Below are 14,120 nucleotides of genomic sequence, written 5' to 3' on the forward strand. Positions count from 1 at the left end.
CTCCTTCCTCTCCTTCTCCTCCTCCCTCTTCTGCTCCTTCTCCTTCCCTCCTCCTCTTCCTCCTCTTCTTCCTCCTCCCCTCCCCTCTCCTCTATCTCTTCTTCCTTCTCCTGCCATCCTCCTCCCTCTCCTTCTCCTCCCCTCCTCTTCCTCTTCCTCCTACCCTTCCTCCTCCCTCTCCTCTTCCTCTATCTCCTCTTCCTCCTCCACCACCACCTCCTCCCTCTCCTTCTCCTCCTCCCTCTCCTCCTCCTCCTCCTCTTCTCCTCCTTTTCCTCCTCCTCCTCCTCTTCCTCCTCCCTTCCTCCTCCTCCTCCCTCTTCCTCCTCCTCCTCCCACCTTCTTCCTCTTCCTCTTCCTCCTCCTACATCTCCTCCTCCTCCTCCTCCTCCTCCTCCATCTCCTCCATCTCCCCCTCCTCCCCCCACTCCTCCTTCTCCAGATATTATTGCCTTTAGCATCTTCCAGGTATTCCGCCTTGTGGTGCTGAGATTTGGCAGCAAAAATTCAGTTTTTTTTTAATGTATCCATCCAGGAATCTGTACGCTGATGTTGTTGTAAGACTGAAAGCTTAGTTCTTTGCATACCGATGCATGATTTAAAAACAAAACTTGGCAGATCCAGCTGTGGGTACATGTTATGCATTGGAGCTTTGCATGAAGGTACCATCACATCCTAGTGCTACAGTTTCAGAGCAAGGAGAAGAGTCATTTGGTTCTCTAACTAAAATGACAGCTTTACAGCGGTTGTCCAAACATCGTAACTGGAAGAGAAGCCTCATATAAAACGCTGGTTACTCAAACAAAATTAATAAAGCACAAAATGTTCTTTAAATTTGCTCCAGAGGGACATTAAGGAGGGTAGACAACTATCTTCCAAGTTTTAACGGTGATAATTACATGATTGTAAAGAACGAGAAATTATATTTAGACAGCTCACCTTCCTTGATTATATGCAGATTAAGCTTCCATTAAGAACCAACTCCAATCAATCTACAGGGGGATTAGAGATGATATTTGGAGGTGCCGACTTTAATTAAAGTGACACATTTTGCAACCCATCACTAAGTCAACTGACCAGTTCTGGTAGCACTCACAGAATGATTAGGGATGAGCCAAGATCTTGGGAAAGCTGATTAAATACAGGAGCAAATAAATGTTGCGTTGAATTTAATGCATAAATCATCACAGTTAGAATATGCTCTTTTAAAAACGGTATGTGTATGAGAGCTGTGTGCCTCTCAGCCATAAAATGCTTTCCAGATTGGGCTACGGTATTATGGGATGGGAAGTTTTAGACTAGAACAACCATTAGACCTCAGAAAAGAGATTCAAATTACTTTGATGCCATCTGGTGGTTAGCTGGAGTTTTACAGCCTATAGCTATAACAATAGGACTTCTATACCGCTTCACAGTGCTTTACTGTTCTGTCCTCCTTCACCTCTGTCCGAGTGATGGCTTAATTAGCCGGCACTATCAGCTCTGGCAGCAGAATAGCGAACGTCTGCCAAGTTCTCTGATATCTCCCTTGACGCTGGTGAGTCACTTCAGCTCTCAGTTAATCAGTTGATTTGCCGGCTACAAAGAGACACAGCAGTGCTCACTGCCTTTATATCCTGTGGGGTGTGGCTCCATGACTCAGCACTTCCTAGGCCTGCCCCACCCCTGCTTCTGTTGTTCCCTCCTCTTCTGCCTACGAAACCTAGGATCCAACCAAGCCTGATTGCTATCAGCTGGATCTGAAGGCGTGGCCTGGGGGGCGGGAAAGAATCAGGGGATGGAGGCCTCGTTATCTCTTCCACCTGGCCTGCTTCTGGCTCCTGGAGCTGAAGTCCTGACGGCCCTTCCCCCTCACTTTCCAAGTCACTTTCTGGCAGGAGGCCTGGCTTGGGGGGGGCGCAGACACAACATTTACAGCCCTCTCTATGCAGTTGACAGAGTCACCATATTGCCCCCAACAATCTGGGTCCTCATTTTACCGACCTTGAAAGGATGGAAGGCTGAGTCAACCTTGAGCCTGGTGAGATTCGATCTGCTAAATTGCAGGCCGCCAGCATTCAGCAGAAGCAGCTTGCACTACTGCACTCTAACCACTCTGCCACCGAGGCTCATACCCGGTCACTTTATCATGGATACCTAACTAGCAGATATAAGAGCATTCAGGGTTGAAATATGGGTGCTCTCTGAACTTGGTGGTTTTCTTACAGACATTTCGCTGCCCAATTAGGTTGCATCAATAGTGCACTGATGACGTTACCTAGTTGGATAATGAAACATCTGCAAGAAAATCAGCAAGCTCAGAGAGCACCAAGGACCATACACCTAGCTAGCTTTACCTGGGATAGATATTAAGCATTGCAATCCAGTAATGGATGGTGACAGGAGCCATTTGGGGAGGGGGTCCCAGGGATTAAACTGCAAGATTTACAGCCCCATTTTCCCCTGTTACAATCCTCCTAAATTTTCCAGAATTCCACAAAAATAAACAAAAACTCACACTTTTTCCCCCCTTCCATTCAGTCTATGGGTGACGCAAAGGAAATAAATGAAATTTATTACCCACTGCTTCTTGCTTTTCAATCAAGAGCTGCATTAGCCATTCACCTTGGAAGCAAAAGAATCCAGCTGCAAAAATAGGGAGTCATTGAGCCATGCATTCCACAGGCTACGGAATTCCTGATTTAGCAACTGGCTTATGTAATAGCTCAGTTAGGGCTATAAAGCCCTAGATGATACAGACCCATGCTACCTGCAGGGCTACCTTTTCCTAGCAGGTCAAATAGGATGGCTCCAATCACACTTGGCCAATAAAAAAAACCCGTATTCTATTCTATTCTATTCTATTCTATTCTATTCTATTCTATTCTATTCTATTCTATTCTATTCTATTCTATTCTATTGAAACGGAGGCTTTGCAATGGAGATGAGCACCGCCCCTAGAGTCGGGAATGACTAGCACATATGTGCTAGGCCTAGGGGATCCTTTACCTTTACCTAAGGCCTTAAAGGAAGCTCAAATTCTTTGGCTAAGTAATGAGAAGAGAGGACTCCTTGGAGAAGACCCTGATGCTGGGAAAGATGAAGAAGATGGCACAGGATGAGAAGAGGATGGCACAGGATGAGATGGTTAGATAGTGTCAATGAACATAAAATAGGGGTAAAACTCTGGGAGATGGTGAAGGACAGGGAGGCCTGTGGTCCATGGGTTCACAAAGATTTGGACATGACTTAGTGATACAACAGCAACAACAACAACAACAACAACAACAACAATGACCTTAAAGACCTGGTACCCCTCTCCTCCACCGAAGCACTGAGAGATCAGGTGATGGTCTGTTACTATGGCTTGGCCCAGGTTTTTAATGTTTTATGTTTTAACCTGTTGGGTTTTATGGTTTTTTAAAATGTTGTATATTTTTTAATCTTTGATTGGGAACTGCTCGGAGTTGGCTGAAAGATGGACAGCTATATAAATGTTCAAAATGAACCAACCAACCAACCAACCAACTAACCAAACTCCATGCTATAAACATCTGTATGAGCAGTAGATGGCAGCAAAGAATATCATTTTTTGTCCTTACTGCCCTCTACTGGCCATGGTGATTTCTGCGGGCAAGCTAGGGCAACTCTTAAATTTTGCAATACTCTTTCTCCCATGTCTGGGTCTACAGCAGTGGTAGGATTCAAAATTTTTGACTACCGGTTCTGTGGGCATGGCTTGGTGGGTGTGGCTTGGTGGGCATGGCAGGGGAAGGATACTGTAAAATCTCCATTCCCACCACACTCCAGGGGAAGGATACGGTAAACTCTCCATTTCCTCCCGATCAGCTGGGACTCGGGAGGTAGAGAATAGATGGGGGTGGGGCCAGTCAGAGGTGGTGTTTACCGGTTCTCAGAACTACTCAAAAGTTTTTATTTATTTTTATTTTTATTTATTTATTTTGTCAAACATAACTATATATAAGTATAAGCATGAAATAACCATACAAATTGGATACAATCAAGAGGAACATTAGGACAGGAACGGTAGGCACACTGGTACTGTTATGCACGCCCCTTACAGATCTCTTAGGAATGGGGTGAGGTCAATAGTAGATAGTCTTTGGTTAAAGCTTTGAGGATTTTGAGAAGAGACCACAGAGTCAGGTACTGCATTCCAGGCATTAACAACTCTGTTACTGAAGTCATATTTTCTACAATCAAGATTGGAGAGGTTCACTTTAAGTTTAAATCTATTGTGTGCTCGTGTATTGTTGCAATTGAAGATGAAGTAGTCTTCAACAGGAAGGACATTGTAGCAGATGATTGTATGAGTTAAACTCAGGTCATGCCGAAGGCAGCGGAGTTCTAAATTTTCTAAACCCAGGATTTCAAGTCTGGTGGCATAAGGTATTTTGTTGTGAACAGAGGAGTGGAGAACTCTTCTTGTAAAATATTTCTGGATACGGTCAATTGTATTAATGTCCAAAATGAGGTGTGGGTCCCAGACAGGCGAGCTGTATTCGAGAATTGGTCTAGCAAATGTTTTGTATGCTCTGGTTAGTAGTGTAATCTTTCTGGAGAAGAAGCTATGCAAGTAGTTCTGCTACCGGTTCTCCAGAACTGGTCAGAACCTGCTGAAACCTACCTCTGGTCTGCAGCCCTGGTCAAACTGATGGCCTTACTTTCATCCACCCTTGATGAAATCCCTTTGTCAGATCTGCTTCTGAGTTTTCATTACTCGGCCAGCGAGTGTGTCTGAACTACTTCCTCTTTGAAAATTAGTGCCTGGAGATGCAGATGATAGAAAGAGGGATGCAAATCAGACTGGATCGATCTTGATCTTCTAATCTCCCAGGACAGATTTCAAAAAGCTGAGATTGCTTTTACGTCATTGCAATTACCTGCCCACAGAAGCTGAAGCCTTTTGTAATTTAAAGATCAAACCTGCTCCACTCAGATTGGAAACCAAAAGGCCGCAGATGTCGCCATAAAAATGATCTGGAAATGTATTTCAAATGTACCGTATTTTTCGGAGTATAAGACACACCTTAGTTTTTGGGGAGGAAAATAAGAAAAAAGCTGATTGGCAGGTGGATCGGCCTCCCGGAATACCCCCAATTAGCTGTTCCCAGAGGTGAATTTTAGTTCATTGGTTGTGACCTCTGCTTCAGAGGCCTTTTTTCTGCCGTTTCAGAGGCTTTTTTTCTGAAGCTCTGTTTCGGAGGCTTTTTTTAATGAAGCTCTGTTTTGGAGGCTTTTTTTTCTGAAGCTGCATTTCGGAGGCTTTTTTTCTGAAGCTCTGTTTTGAAGGCTTTTTTTCTGAAACTTCATTTCAGAGGCTTTTTTTCTGTAGCTCCATTTCAGTTTCAGAGGCTTTTTTCAGCCTCTGAAACCTCCGTTTGAGAGTCTGGGCGAGGCTACATTATACTCTTATACTGATTTTTATAATGAGGTGACCAAAATGAATACAGTATTTTTTTTTTGTTTGTTTGTTTACATTTATACCCCGCCCTTCTCCGAAGACTCAGGGCGGCTTACAGTGTATAAGGCAATAGTCTCATTCTATTTGTATATTTTTACAAAGTCAACTTATTGCCCCCCCCAACAATCTGGGTCCTCATTTTACCTACCTTATAAAGGATGGAAGGCTGAGTCAACCTTGGGCCGGGCTTGAACCTGCAGTAATTGCAGGCTCTGTGTTCTTAATAACAGGCTTTACCAGCCTGAGCTAAACCGGCCCAAGTATTCCAAGTGTGGCCTTGCTAAGGTTTTACAAGCCACAATGATGAGTTCACACAACATGCATCTTGAGTATCACAGCTTAAGGTATAAACTCAGCTTTGGAGAGGAATAATATGTCCCATGCATCTTTCTTAAATGAATGCTCGTCATGTACTATGATGTGTTTAAGGAACTGTTTGCTGAACAAGCTGGAGATGTGGCGGCCATATCATATTGAGCCATAAATCACTTGGCTTCGTTAGGAATCAAGTTAATGGCCACTCTATTGGATTTCATGTCGGTGTGTTAAATTTCATTGATTGAATCTTCCTGCTGATGTCTGTGCCATAAGCATACCGCTCTTGAAATAACCTTGTGGCTCTTCATGATGTTTCGGCTTTAAAAAAATATTTTCTACATCAAAGACTTGTGGCCTGCATGAATACGTCCTTCAAAATGTCAATAAATGCATACATTTTTTTTTTCAGAACAAAAACAACGAAAGGATTGGCTGGCTTGATTTTGCCTTGTGGGTGAGCTTCTATTTTAGTGACACTGCTTCAGGTCCAAAGTTTATTTATTTAGCCTATGGCATATCATACATGGGCTTGGAATATATGTTCACATTTCACTTAGATTTAAAAAAATCACAATAAAATTTGAATGTTAACCCATCTTCAGAGCACAATGTCTAGGCCATCTAATCATTAAAGTGCAGCATTATTTATATGAAAAAAAAAGTCAGATACTGGACTGGTATGTGCTCTTGGCTTATAGCCAGTCATGATGTGATCTACAGTTTGACGCAGGGGTGAAATGTAAAATTCGTTACTACTGGTTCTGTGGGTGTGGTTTGGAGGAGGGTGGTGGTAATGTGACTGGGTGGGTGTGGCCAACTTTTTTTTGTTTACTTTTAAAAACATTTTTTCTACAACCTCTTCGGCCGAAGAGGTTGTAGAAAAAATGGTTTTAAAAGGTTCTGAGGATCCCAGCTGAGCCGCGTGATCATCAGAGGCTTTTTTTTAACTTTTAAAAGCATTTTTTCGGCTGAAGAAAAAATGCTTTTAAAAGAAAAAAAAAAACCTCTGATGATCGCGTGGCTCAGCTGGACATGCGGGGGCGGGGCAGGGATTTTTGCTAGTGGTTCTCCAGACCACCCGCCACCATCGCTACCAGATCAGGTGATCTGGTCTGAACCGGGAGCATTTCACCCCTGGTTTGACATCAGAAAACAACAGCAATAGCACTTAGACTTATATACCGCTTTACAGTACTTTACAGCCCTCTCTAAGCAGTTTACAGAGCCAGCCTATTGCCCCCAACAATCTGGGTCCCCATTTTACCACTCTCAGAAGGATAGAAGGCTGAGTCAACCTTGAGCCGGTCAGGACTGAACTACTGGCAGTGAGCAGAGTTAGCCTGCAATGCTGCATTCTAACCACCACACCACCACGGATCCTGCAGTCACATCGAGAGTAGATGATACTATGCTGCATTTATACACTGAATCCTGGCAGATGCTGTGTGAAGTGTGACTCCCAGTTGGGACTGTCCATTGCGGGCATGTTAATTCCAAGCCTGGCACCTCTTTTATGGGGTCGTTTATATGTCTTTCTAAAAGGGACACGATGGCTCAATGGCTAAGACGCTGACCTTGTTGATCAAAAGGTCAGCAGTTCAGCAGTTCGAATCCCTAGTGCCGCGTAACGGGGTGAGCTCCCGTTACTTGTCCCAGCTTCTGCCAACCTAGCAGATTGAAAGCACATAAAAATTGCAAGTAGAAAAATAGGGACCATCTTTGGTGGTAAGGTAACAGCGTTCCGTGCGCCTTTGGCTTTGAGTCACGCCGGCCACATGACCATGGAGATGTCTTCAGACAGCACTGGTTCTTCGGCTTTGAAATAGAGATGAGCACCACTCCCTACAGTCGGAAACAACTAGCATGGATGTGTGAGGGGAACCTTTACCTTTAACCTTATATGTCTTCCTAGGACTGGACGTTCAACAACCCATCTGGCTTTCCGTAGAAAGCCTGCTGTATAGACTTCGGGTTTCTGAAATGAAATGCAGGTGGACGTTCCCTGCTTTCTCAGTTTTTCCTACTACAACTTTAAATTTCCAATCCTCTGAGCATCTCTGTTGCCCTTTCTGGAGCACCAGAACCTCCAAATCCACCAAATCTTTACAGGCAGTCCTCGACTTAGGACCACAATGGAGCCCAACATTTCTGCTGTTAAGTGAGACATTGGTTAAGTGAATTTTGCCCCATTTTACGGCTTTTCTTGCCACAGCTGTTAAGTGATTTACTATAGTTGTTAAGTTAGTAATTGTTGTGGCCCGCCAGCAGCCAGTGGATCTGGCAGCAGATTCGGACAGTGCGGGAGGAATATGGGCCATTCCTGGAGTCTGGGGAAGGCTCTGATGAGTGCTCTGTGTCGGAGGCAGAGATGGGGCCAGGACCGTCTGACAGTTGTCAGCTGCCTTCGGAGTCAGACATCAGTGAGGCAGATGAACAGCTGGAGCCTGTTCCCAGTGTGTGCATGCGCAGAGCTGCCAAGAGAAGGGAACAGCTAAGGAACAAGGGTCGACTCAGGAGTAAAGCCACAGGTGGATGGTGAACGGCCCCTCTCACAGGGAATAAATAGGAGTGAAGGGGAGTGGAGTTTGCAGGAGACAATTCGTTCATTTGGGTGAAGATCTGTTCCTGCATTCTTGCCAAGTATTGTCGGTTACAGTGTGGCGTCTGAAAGATATCGACCTGGCCACTCTCCAAGCCTGATAAAGGTTGGTAATTGTGAACTATCTTGAAAGACGGGAAAAGACTTTGCTGGAGAGAAATTCACTGTCAATTAAATAAAAGGGGTTTATCGGGATGCGAACTCGGCTTTGTGCTGCTGGGGAAGCCTAAACAGAACAGTAATAGGGTTGTCGACTTTGCTTATCAGAAGGTCACAAAAGGGGATCACATGACCCTGGGACGCTGCAGCCGTCATAAATATGAGTCAGTTGCCAAGTGTCTGAATTTTGATCACGTAATATGGGGATGCTGCAACAGTTGTAAGTGCGAGAATCGGTCATAAGTCACTTTTATCAGTGCCATTGTAACTTCAAACGGTCATTAAATAGACGGTCATAAGCCGAGGACTGCCTTTGGTTGGTTAAAGCAGGGGTCACCAACCTTTGGACTTCAGGGACCATAAATTCATAATTTTAAATCCCGTGGGTGGGCATGGTTAGGTGGTCATGTGACTGGGTGGGCGTGACCAACTCGATGTCATTCACGTCGAGGGGCACCTCACCAGCCTCTACTCGCCCCTCCCCTCCCAGCCACTTCTCGCCTCCCCACCCAGGTTCCTTAGGGCCCCAACAGGAAGCAGTTGCTGGAGCTAAGCAGCCACCACGAGAAAGAGTTGGCAAAACAGCTCAGGTCAAATTGGATCTGGCCAAGAAGGAGGCTCAGCAGAAGCACCTCACTGAGGACTAGGAGCATAGGCTTTCCAAGCAAAGAAAAGATCTGTGAGAGTGCAAGCAGGTACCGGCGAGATAGTCAGCCAGTTCCAGGCCATGATACAGTCCCACTGGAACAAGGCCCTCTGGGTCTTTGCCACCAATGGCTCTTCCCCCCAGCCTTCACCCAAAGCCCCACACCAGGAGCCTGAAGCAGACCCCAAGTCAGAATTTCTGCCCCCTCCAACCCACACAAAAAGACCCCGAAGGGGGAGACTCTCTGCAGCAACAGAAATGTTCATTGCACATATCCAGCCCAGGACCCGTAGTTTGAGGATCCCTGATTTAGTGCAAAATAAAAAATGCAAATAATTTTTCTGCGGACCACCAAAATGCTCTCGCGGACCACTAGTGGTCCACGGATCACCAGTTGGTGATCGCTGGGTTAAAGGGCACCTTGAAGGGTACGGCTCAAATGATGCCTCTCTATATTGGTGTGTCTCTTTGTCTGTCTGTCTGTCTGTCTGTCTGTGATATCTTGGGAAGCTCCAGAATGGAAATTGACACACTTTTTCATCAAGTAAATAGGAAGCCGTTTAAAGAAACCCGACGGGCTCAAATCAGAGTAGACAGAAATGAAAAATGGCAGAAGATTGACGTGGGAAATTTTCACCCATTAAACCTAGGGAAATGCATCGGCTTGTTCCGTTGCACATTATAAAGAGAAAAATGTTCTCTGGAGCTGCATCCACATAGATTTAACTTGGTTATTGTTATTGTTTGGAGGGCGTACCAAACTACAACGCTGTAGCTCCACGGATTTTCACAGTCAAAATGGATTTTAGGCATTATATGCGGCGCGCCTAGCTAAATTGCTATTTTAGACTTTCTTCCCGTACAGGCGAAATGCTCCAATTTTCCAAATGCACTCAATGGCCACTCATAAAAACCCACAGCTACATTTTATTTCCTATGTGCATTTACCCATTATGTTATCATCCAGGTTTGGTTACCTGGAGTATATTTCTTGCTGGAGCTGTAATGAAAACAGTAATTTCCAAAACAGGCCCTGCTGTGAACAAAAACCAAGGGGGGGAGGAGGGAAGAGAAAAGAAATTCTGCTGGAATAGAGAGAGACCTTTTAGGCGGTCATTTCCCTTAGTACCTGGCATCTAGGTAAACAACTAATTCACAGTCCCAGTTTTGCTTCAGCTGTATCCGTGCCAATTTACAGGTAGTTCTTGACTTACGATTGTTTGTTTAACAATGGTTTGAAATCTTGGAAAAGGAATTATTTTTGCTCGGCATAATATCGGAATAATATGATAAAGGCAGGGGTGAAATGCTCCTGGTTCGGACCGGATCGCCCGATCCGGTAGCAATGGCAGTGGGTGGTTCAGAGAACCGGTAGCAAAAAAGTTCTTCTTGTTGAAGACTACTTCAGCTTCAACCGTAACAATACACGAGCACACAATAGATTTAAACTTAAAGTGAATCGCTCCAATCTTGATTGCAGAAAATATGACTTCAGTAACAGAGTTGTTAATGTCTGGAATGCACTACCTGACTCTGTGGTCTCTTCCCAAAATCCCCAAAGCTTTAACCCAAGACTATCTACTGTTGACCTCACCCCATTCCTAAGAGGTCTGTAAGGGGCGTGCATAAGAGCACCAGCGTACCTACCATTCCTGTCCTAGTGTTCCCTTTGATTGTGTCAAATTCGTATAGTTATTTCATGCGTATGCTTATATATACTGTTGTGACAAATAAATAAAAATAAATAAATAAATAAATAAAATAAAATAAATCCCTTTCTCCCCCATGCCCAGCGGAGCCTTTGGCTGAAAAAATGCTTTTAAAAGTAAAAAAAAAAGCCTCTGATGATTGCACAGCTCAGCTGGGTGCTAACCAAAAAACTGGGGGGGGGGAGGAGTCTCTTTTTGCTCCCAGCAGGCTTCCCTGAAGCCTGCTAGCCAAAAAACAGTGTATGTGTGTGTGGGGGTTTCGTTTTTGTGAGAGAGAGAGAGAGAGAGAGAGAGAAAGGAGGGAGGGAGGGAGGGAAGGAAGGAAGGAGTACAAACCTGGCACTAGACGCAGCTTCAGAGGATAATCCAGGGCTGGAAGGGACCTGGAGGTCATCTAGTCCAACTCTGCTCCAGCAGGACGTTGTTAGTGAGCTTCTGTCACATGGTGACTATGTAACCATGGTTACATAGCCACGCCCACCCAGTCACATGACCCCCACCACCAAGCCACGCCCACTAAACCACACCCACAGGACCAGTAGCAAAAAAAAATCTTCCAAATCTTGGAAAAAATGACTGCAAAAACGTTACCTAGCCTGGTAGCGAAATGTTTAGAAACCAACCCACAAGCTCGGGGAATGAACCTTCAGCCTCCATCCTACACCCGAGCTACAGATTTTTTGCCACTATTGCAAACATTTATCACATTTCCAAATATTTGCTTCAGATTCAATACTCGGTTTCCCTCCTTTAGTCTCTTCTCAATTAATCCAAACAAACTTCTCGTTTTAAAAGTAAATTATCCGAGACAATAATGTAATCTTCCTTTTGAGGACTAGTATACAGCCACTTAAACTAAAGCAAACTTTTATCGCGTGCAAAGAGTTTAAATCTATAAATCAGTGAAAACACATACATACATGAAATTGATATAACACACACACACACAATGGTGGCTGAATTGGCCTTCAGTTCAGCAAATCTCAGATCAGCATGAAGTTGTAGGTTATACACTTAGTATTAAAAGAGGAGTGGTGCAGTGGTGAAATCCTACTGGTTCGCACTGGTTCGGGCGAACCAGTAGTAATAAAAGCTACCGGTTGGTCCGAACTGGTATTTCTGATGATCAGCTGTGCCGTGCGATTTATATTCTCTAGAAAGCAGGAAATCCTAGAGTGAATCTAAATCACATGGCACAGCTGTTCCCCCCCCTTGCTGTTCTACTTACCTTCAAATGACATCTTTTTCCATGCGAAGCACCTGTTTGGTGTGCACTATACATGCGCGCGCATGCAGCATGTGTTTGGTTTGCCCTGCGCACGCATTCACAGCATTCATTTGGCACGCACTGTGCATGCACACGTATGCAGCATGCATCTGGCATGCGCTGCGCATGCACACTGCAGCGCGCATCTGGTGTGCACAGCACATCTGTGGGCAACGAGCCAGTGGCCACCAGCGGAGGATTTCACCACTGAAGAGGTGCACAGAATTTAGAAGGCAGTGTGTAAAGGAACACAACTTGTTTTAAGGACCCAACTGTCCTTAAATGTAGTGGTATTAGTAATCATAATAGTAATAACAAATATTTTCCACTTTCCTAATCTCAGTTTTGTCACAGAAGTTATCAGTACCCAAGTAGTCTTGAAACAAAACAAAACAAAAATAGGTAGAATAGGATCTGAGATCACTGAGATATCACAAGTGTACCAAAAAAAAAAAAAAAAAATCACAGAAGAAGACAGTACAAATTATTTCTACCAAATTGCCAAAAAAACCACACCAATGCGGCCCCGAAACTCAATGTGAACATTAAGAAAAACATCAGAGCTTACGTGATAGAGGGGAACGGTGTTGCTTTCAGCTAAGGAGAAATTTAGGACATCCTGCTGCCCGGGTTCAAGCCGTACATTAGTAGACGAGGTCATCACGGAGGAGCTAACAGGATAATTAGGACTTCCGCTGTTCTTGCCCTTCTTCCTGGACCGCCGACCTGTATCGCGCTTGTTATCTTTTTGGGTCAATGGTTCTTCTTGGATCACTAAGATCTTGTCATCACTCAGGTATCGTAGGAGCGAGTTCTCAGAATCTTTTGTCAGAGCGAGGAAGGAGAAAAAAAGCGGAAAGTGAGAGCTAAAGAGGAGATCCATCTTTGTCCTTACGTTGATTCAGAGAAGAAATGTGCTAACTGGCCTTCTTCCCCCTGGACTTGTAAGTCCTCTTTTCTAGTGTCTTCTTTTCTACGAAGACATCAGAAGCTCAAACTGTGTAGAAGCAAGCATGACTTCATGAGTCATGGTGCTAGATGGATTGTCTCCAGCACACCATAGTTCAAGTTAGCCATGGATTTTGGTGTAGGAGACCAGCTTCAGTTGGCTTGAGGATCAACACAGGCTTTGGAGGACCCATTGAAAGCTATATTTCAAAAGCAGGCAGAGCCAATGCCAATTTTCTGGGAAGATTTTAGGAATGGTAAGAGAGGTGAAGAGGGGGCTTAAATACGATGAAGAAACATCAGATGGTGGACAAATCACTAGAGTTTGCTCAAGAAAGCATCACATCTAGAGCTGTATGTTTTGAGCAATCCGATCCATTTTAAAAACTCCAACTTTTGTAGAGCACAATAATTACAAAATACGACTTCAGAACTTTTCTTGGAGAAATGACAGCAGCTTAGATAGATGGATTGCTCCAAAACTTCATAATATCGTCAATGAACCACTGGTGAACTTCACCTCAACTAAAGATTACCATGGATTTAAGAGGATGGACACAACATCTGAAGAAGTTCAAGGACACCGGATTAGAAATGGTCTACACAGGAGCGACAACATGCAGGAGAGAACAGAACATTGGACAGTTTTCATTAGTTAAAGGTAAAGGTTCATCTCGCACATATGTGCTAGTCATTCACGACTCTAGGGGGCAGTGCTCATCTCCATTTCAAAGCTAAAGAGCCAGCGCTGTCTGAAGACTTTTCCGTGGTCATGTGGCTGGCATAACTAAACGCCAAAGTTGCATGGAACGCTGTTACCTTCCCACCAAAGGTGGTCCCTATTTTTCTACTTGCATTTTTTAGGTGCTTTCGAACTGCTAGGTTGGCAGAAGCTGGGACAAGTCACGGGAGCTCATCCCGTTACGCGGCACTAGAGATTCGAACCGCTGAATTGCTGAGCTTTCCATCGACAAGCTCAGCATCTTAGCCACTGAGCCACTGTGTCCTTT

The 14,120-nt window shown here is 44.5% G+C and overlaps 1 protein-coding gene across 1 annotated transcript in view; it reads right to left on the minus strand.

Annotated features, from left to right (window-relative positions):
* The window catches only part of LOC131183866 (connector enhancer of kinase suppressor of ras 2-like), a 436,268-nt gene that overhangs the window by 100,741 nt on the left and 321,407 nt on the right, over window positions 1-14,120 (minus strand). The window contains exon 13 of the mRNA XM_058154608.1: window positions 12,731-12,984. Coding sequence (XP_058010591.1) covers window positions 12,731-12,984 — 254 coding nt within the window. The remainder of the gene's footprint in view (window positions 1-12,730; window positions 12,985-14,120) is intronic.

The sequence above is a fragment of the Ahaetulla prasina genome, chromosome 11 (assembly GCF_028640845.1).
Source record: "Ahaetulla prasina isolate Xishuangbanna chromosome 11, ASM2864084v1, whole genome shotgun sequence".
NCBI lineage: Eukaryota > Metazoa > Chordata > Lepidosauria > Squamata > Colubridae > Ahaetulla > Ahaetulla prasina.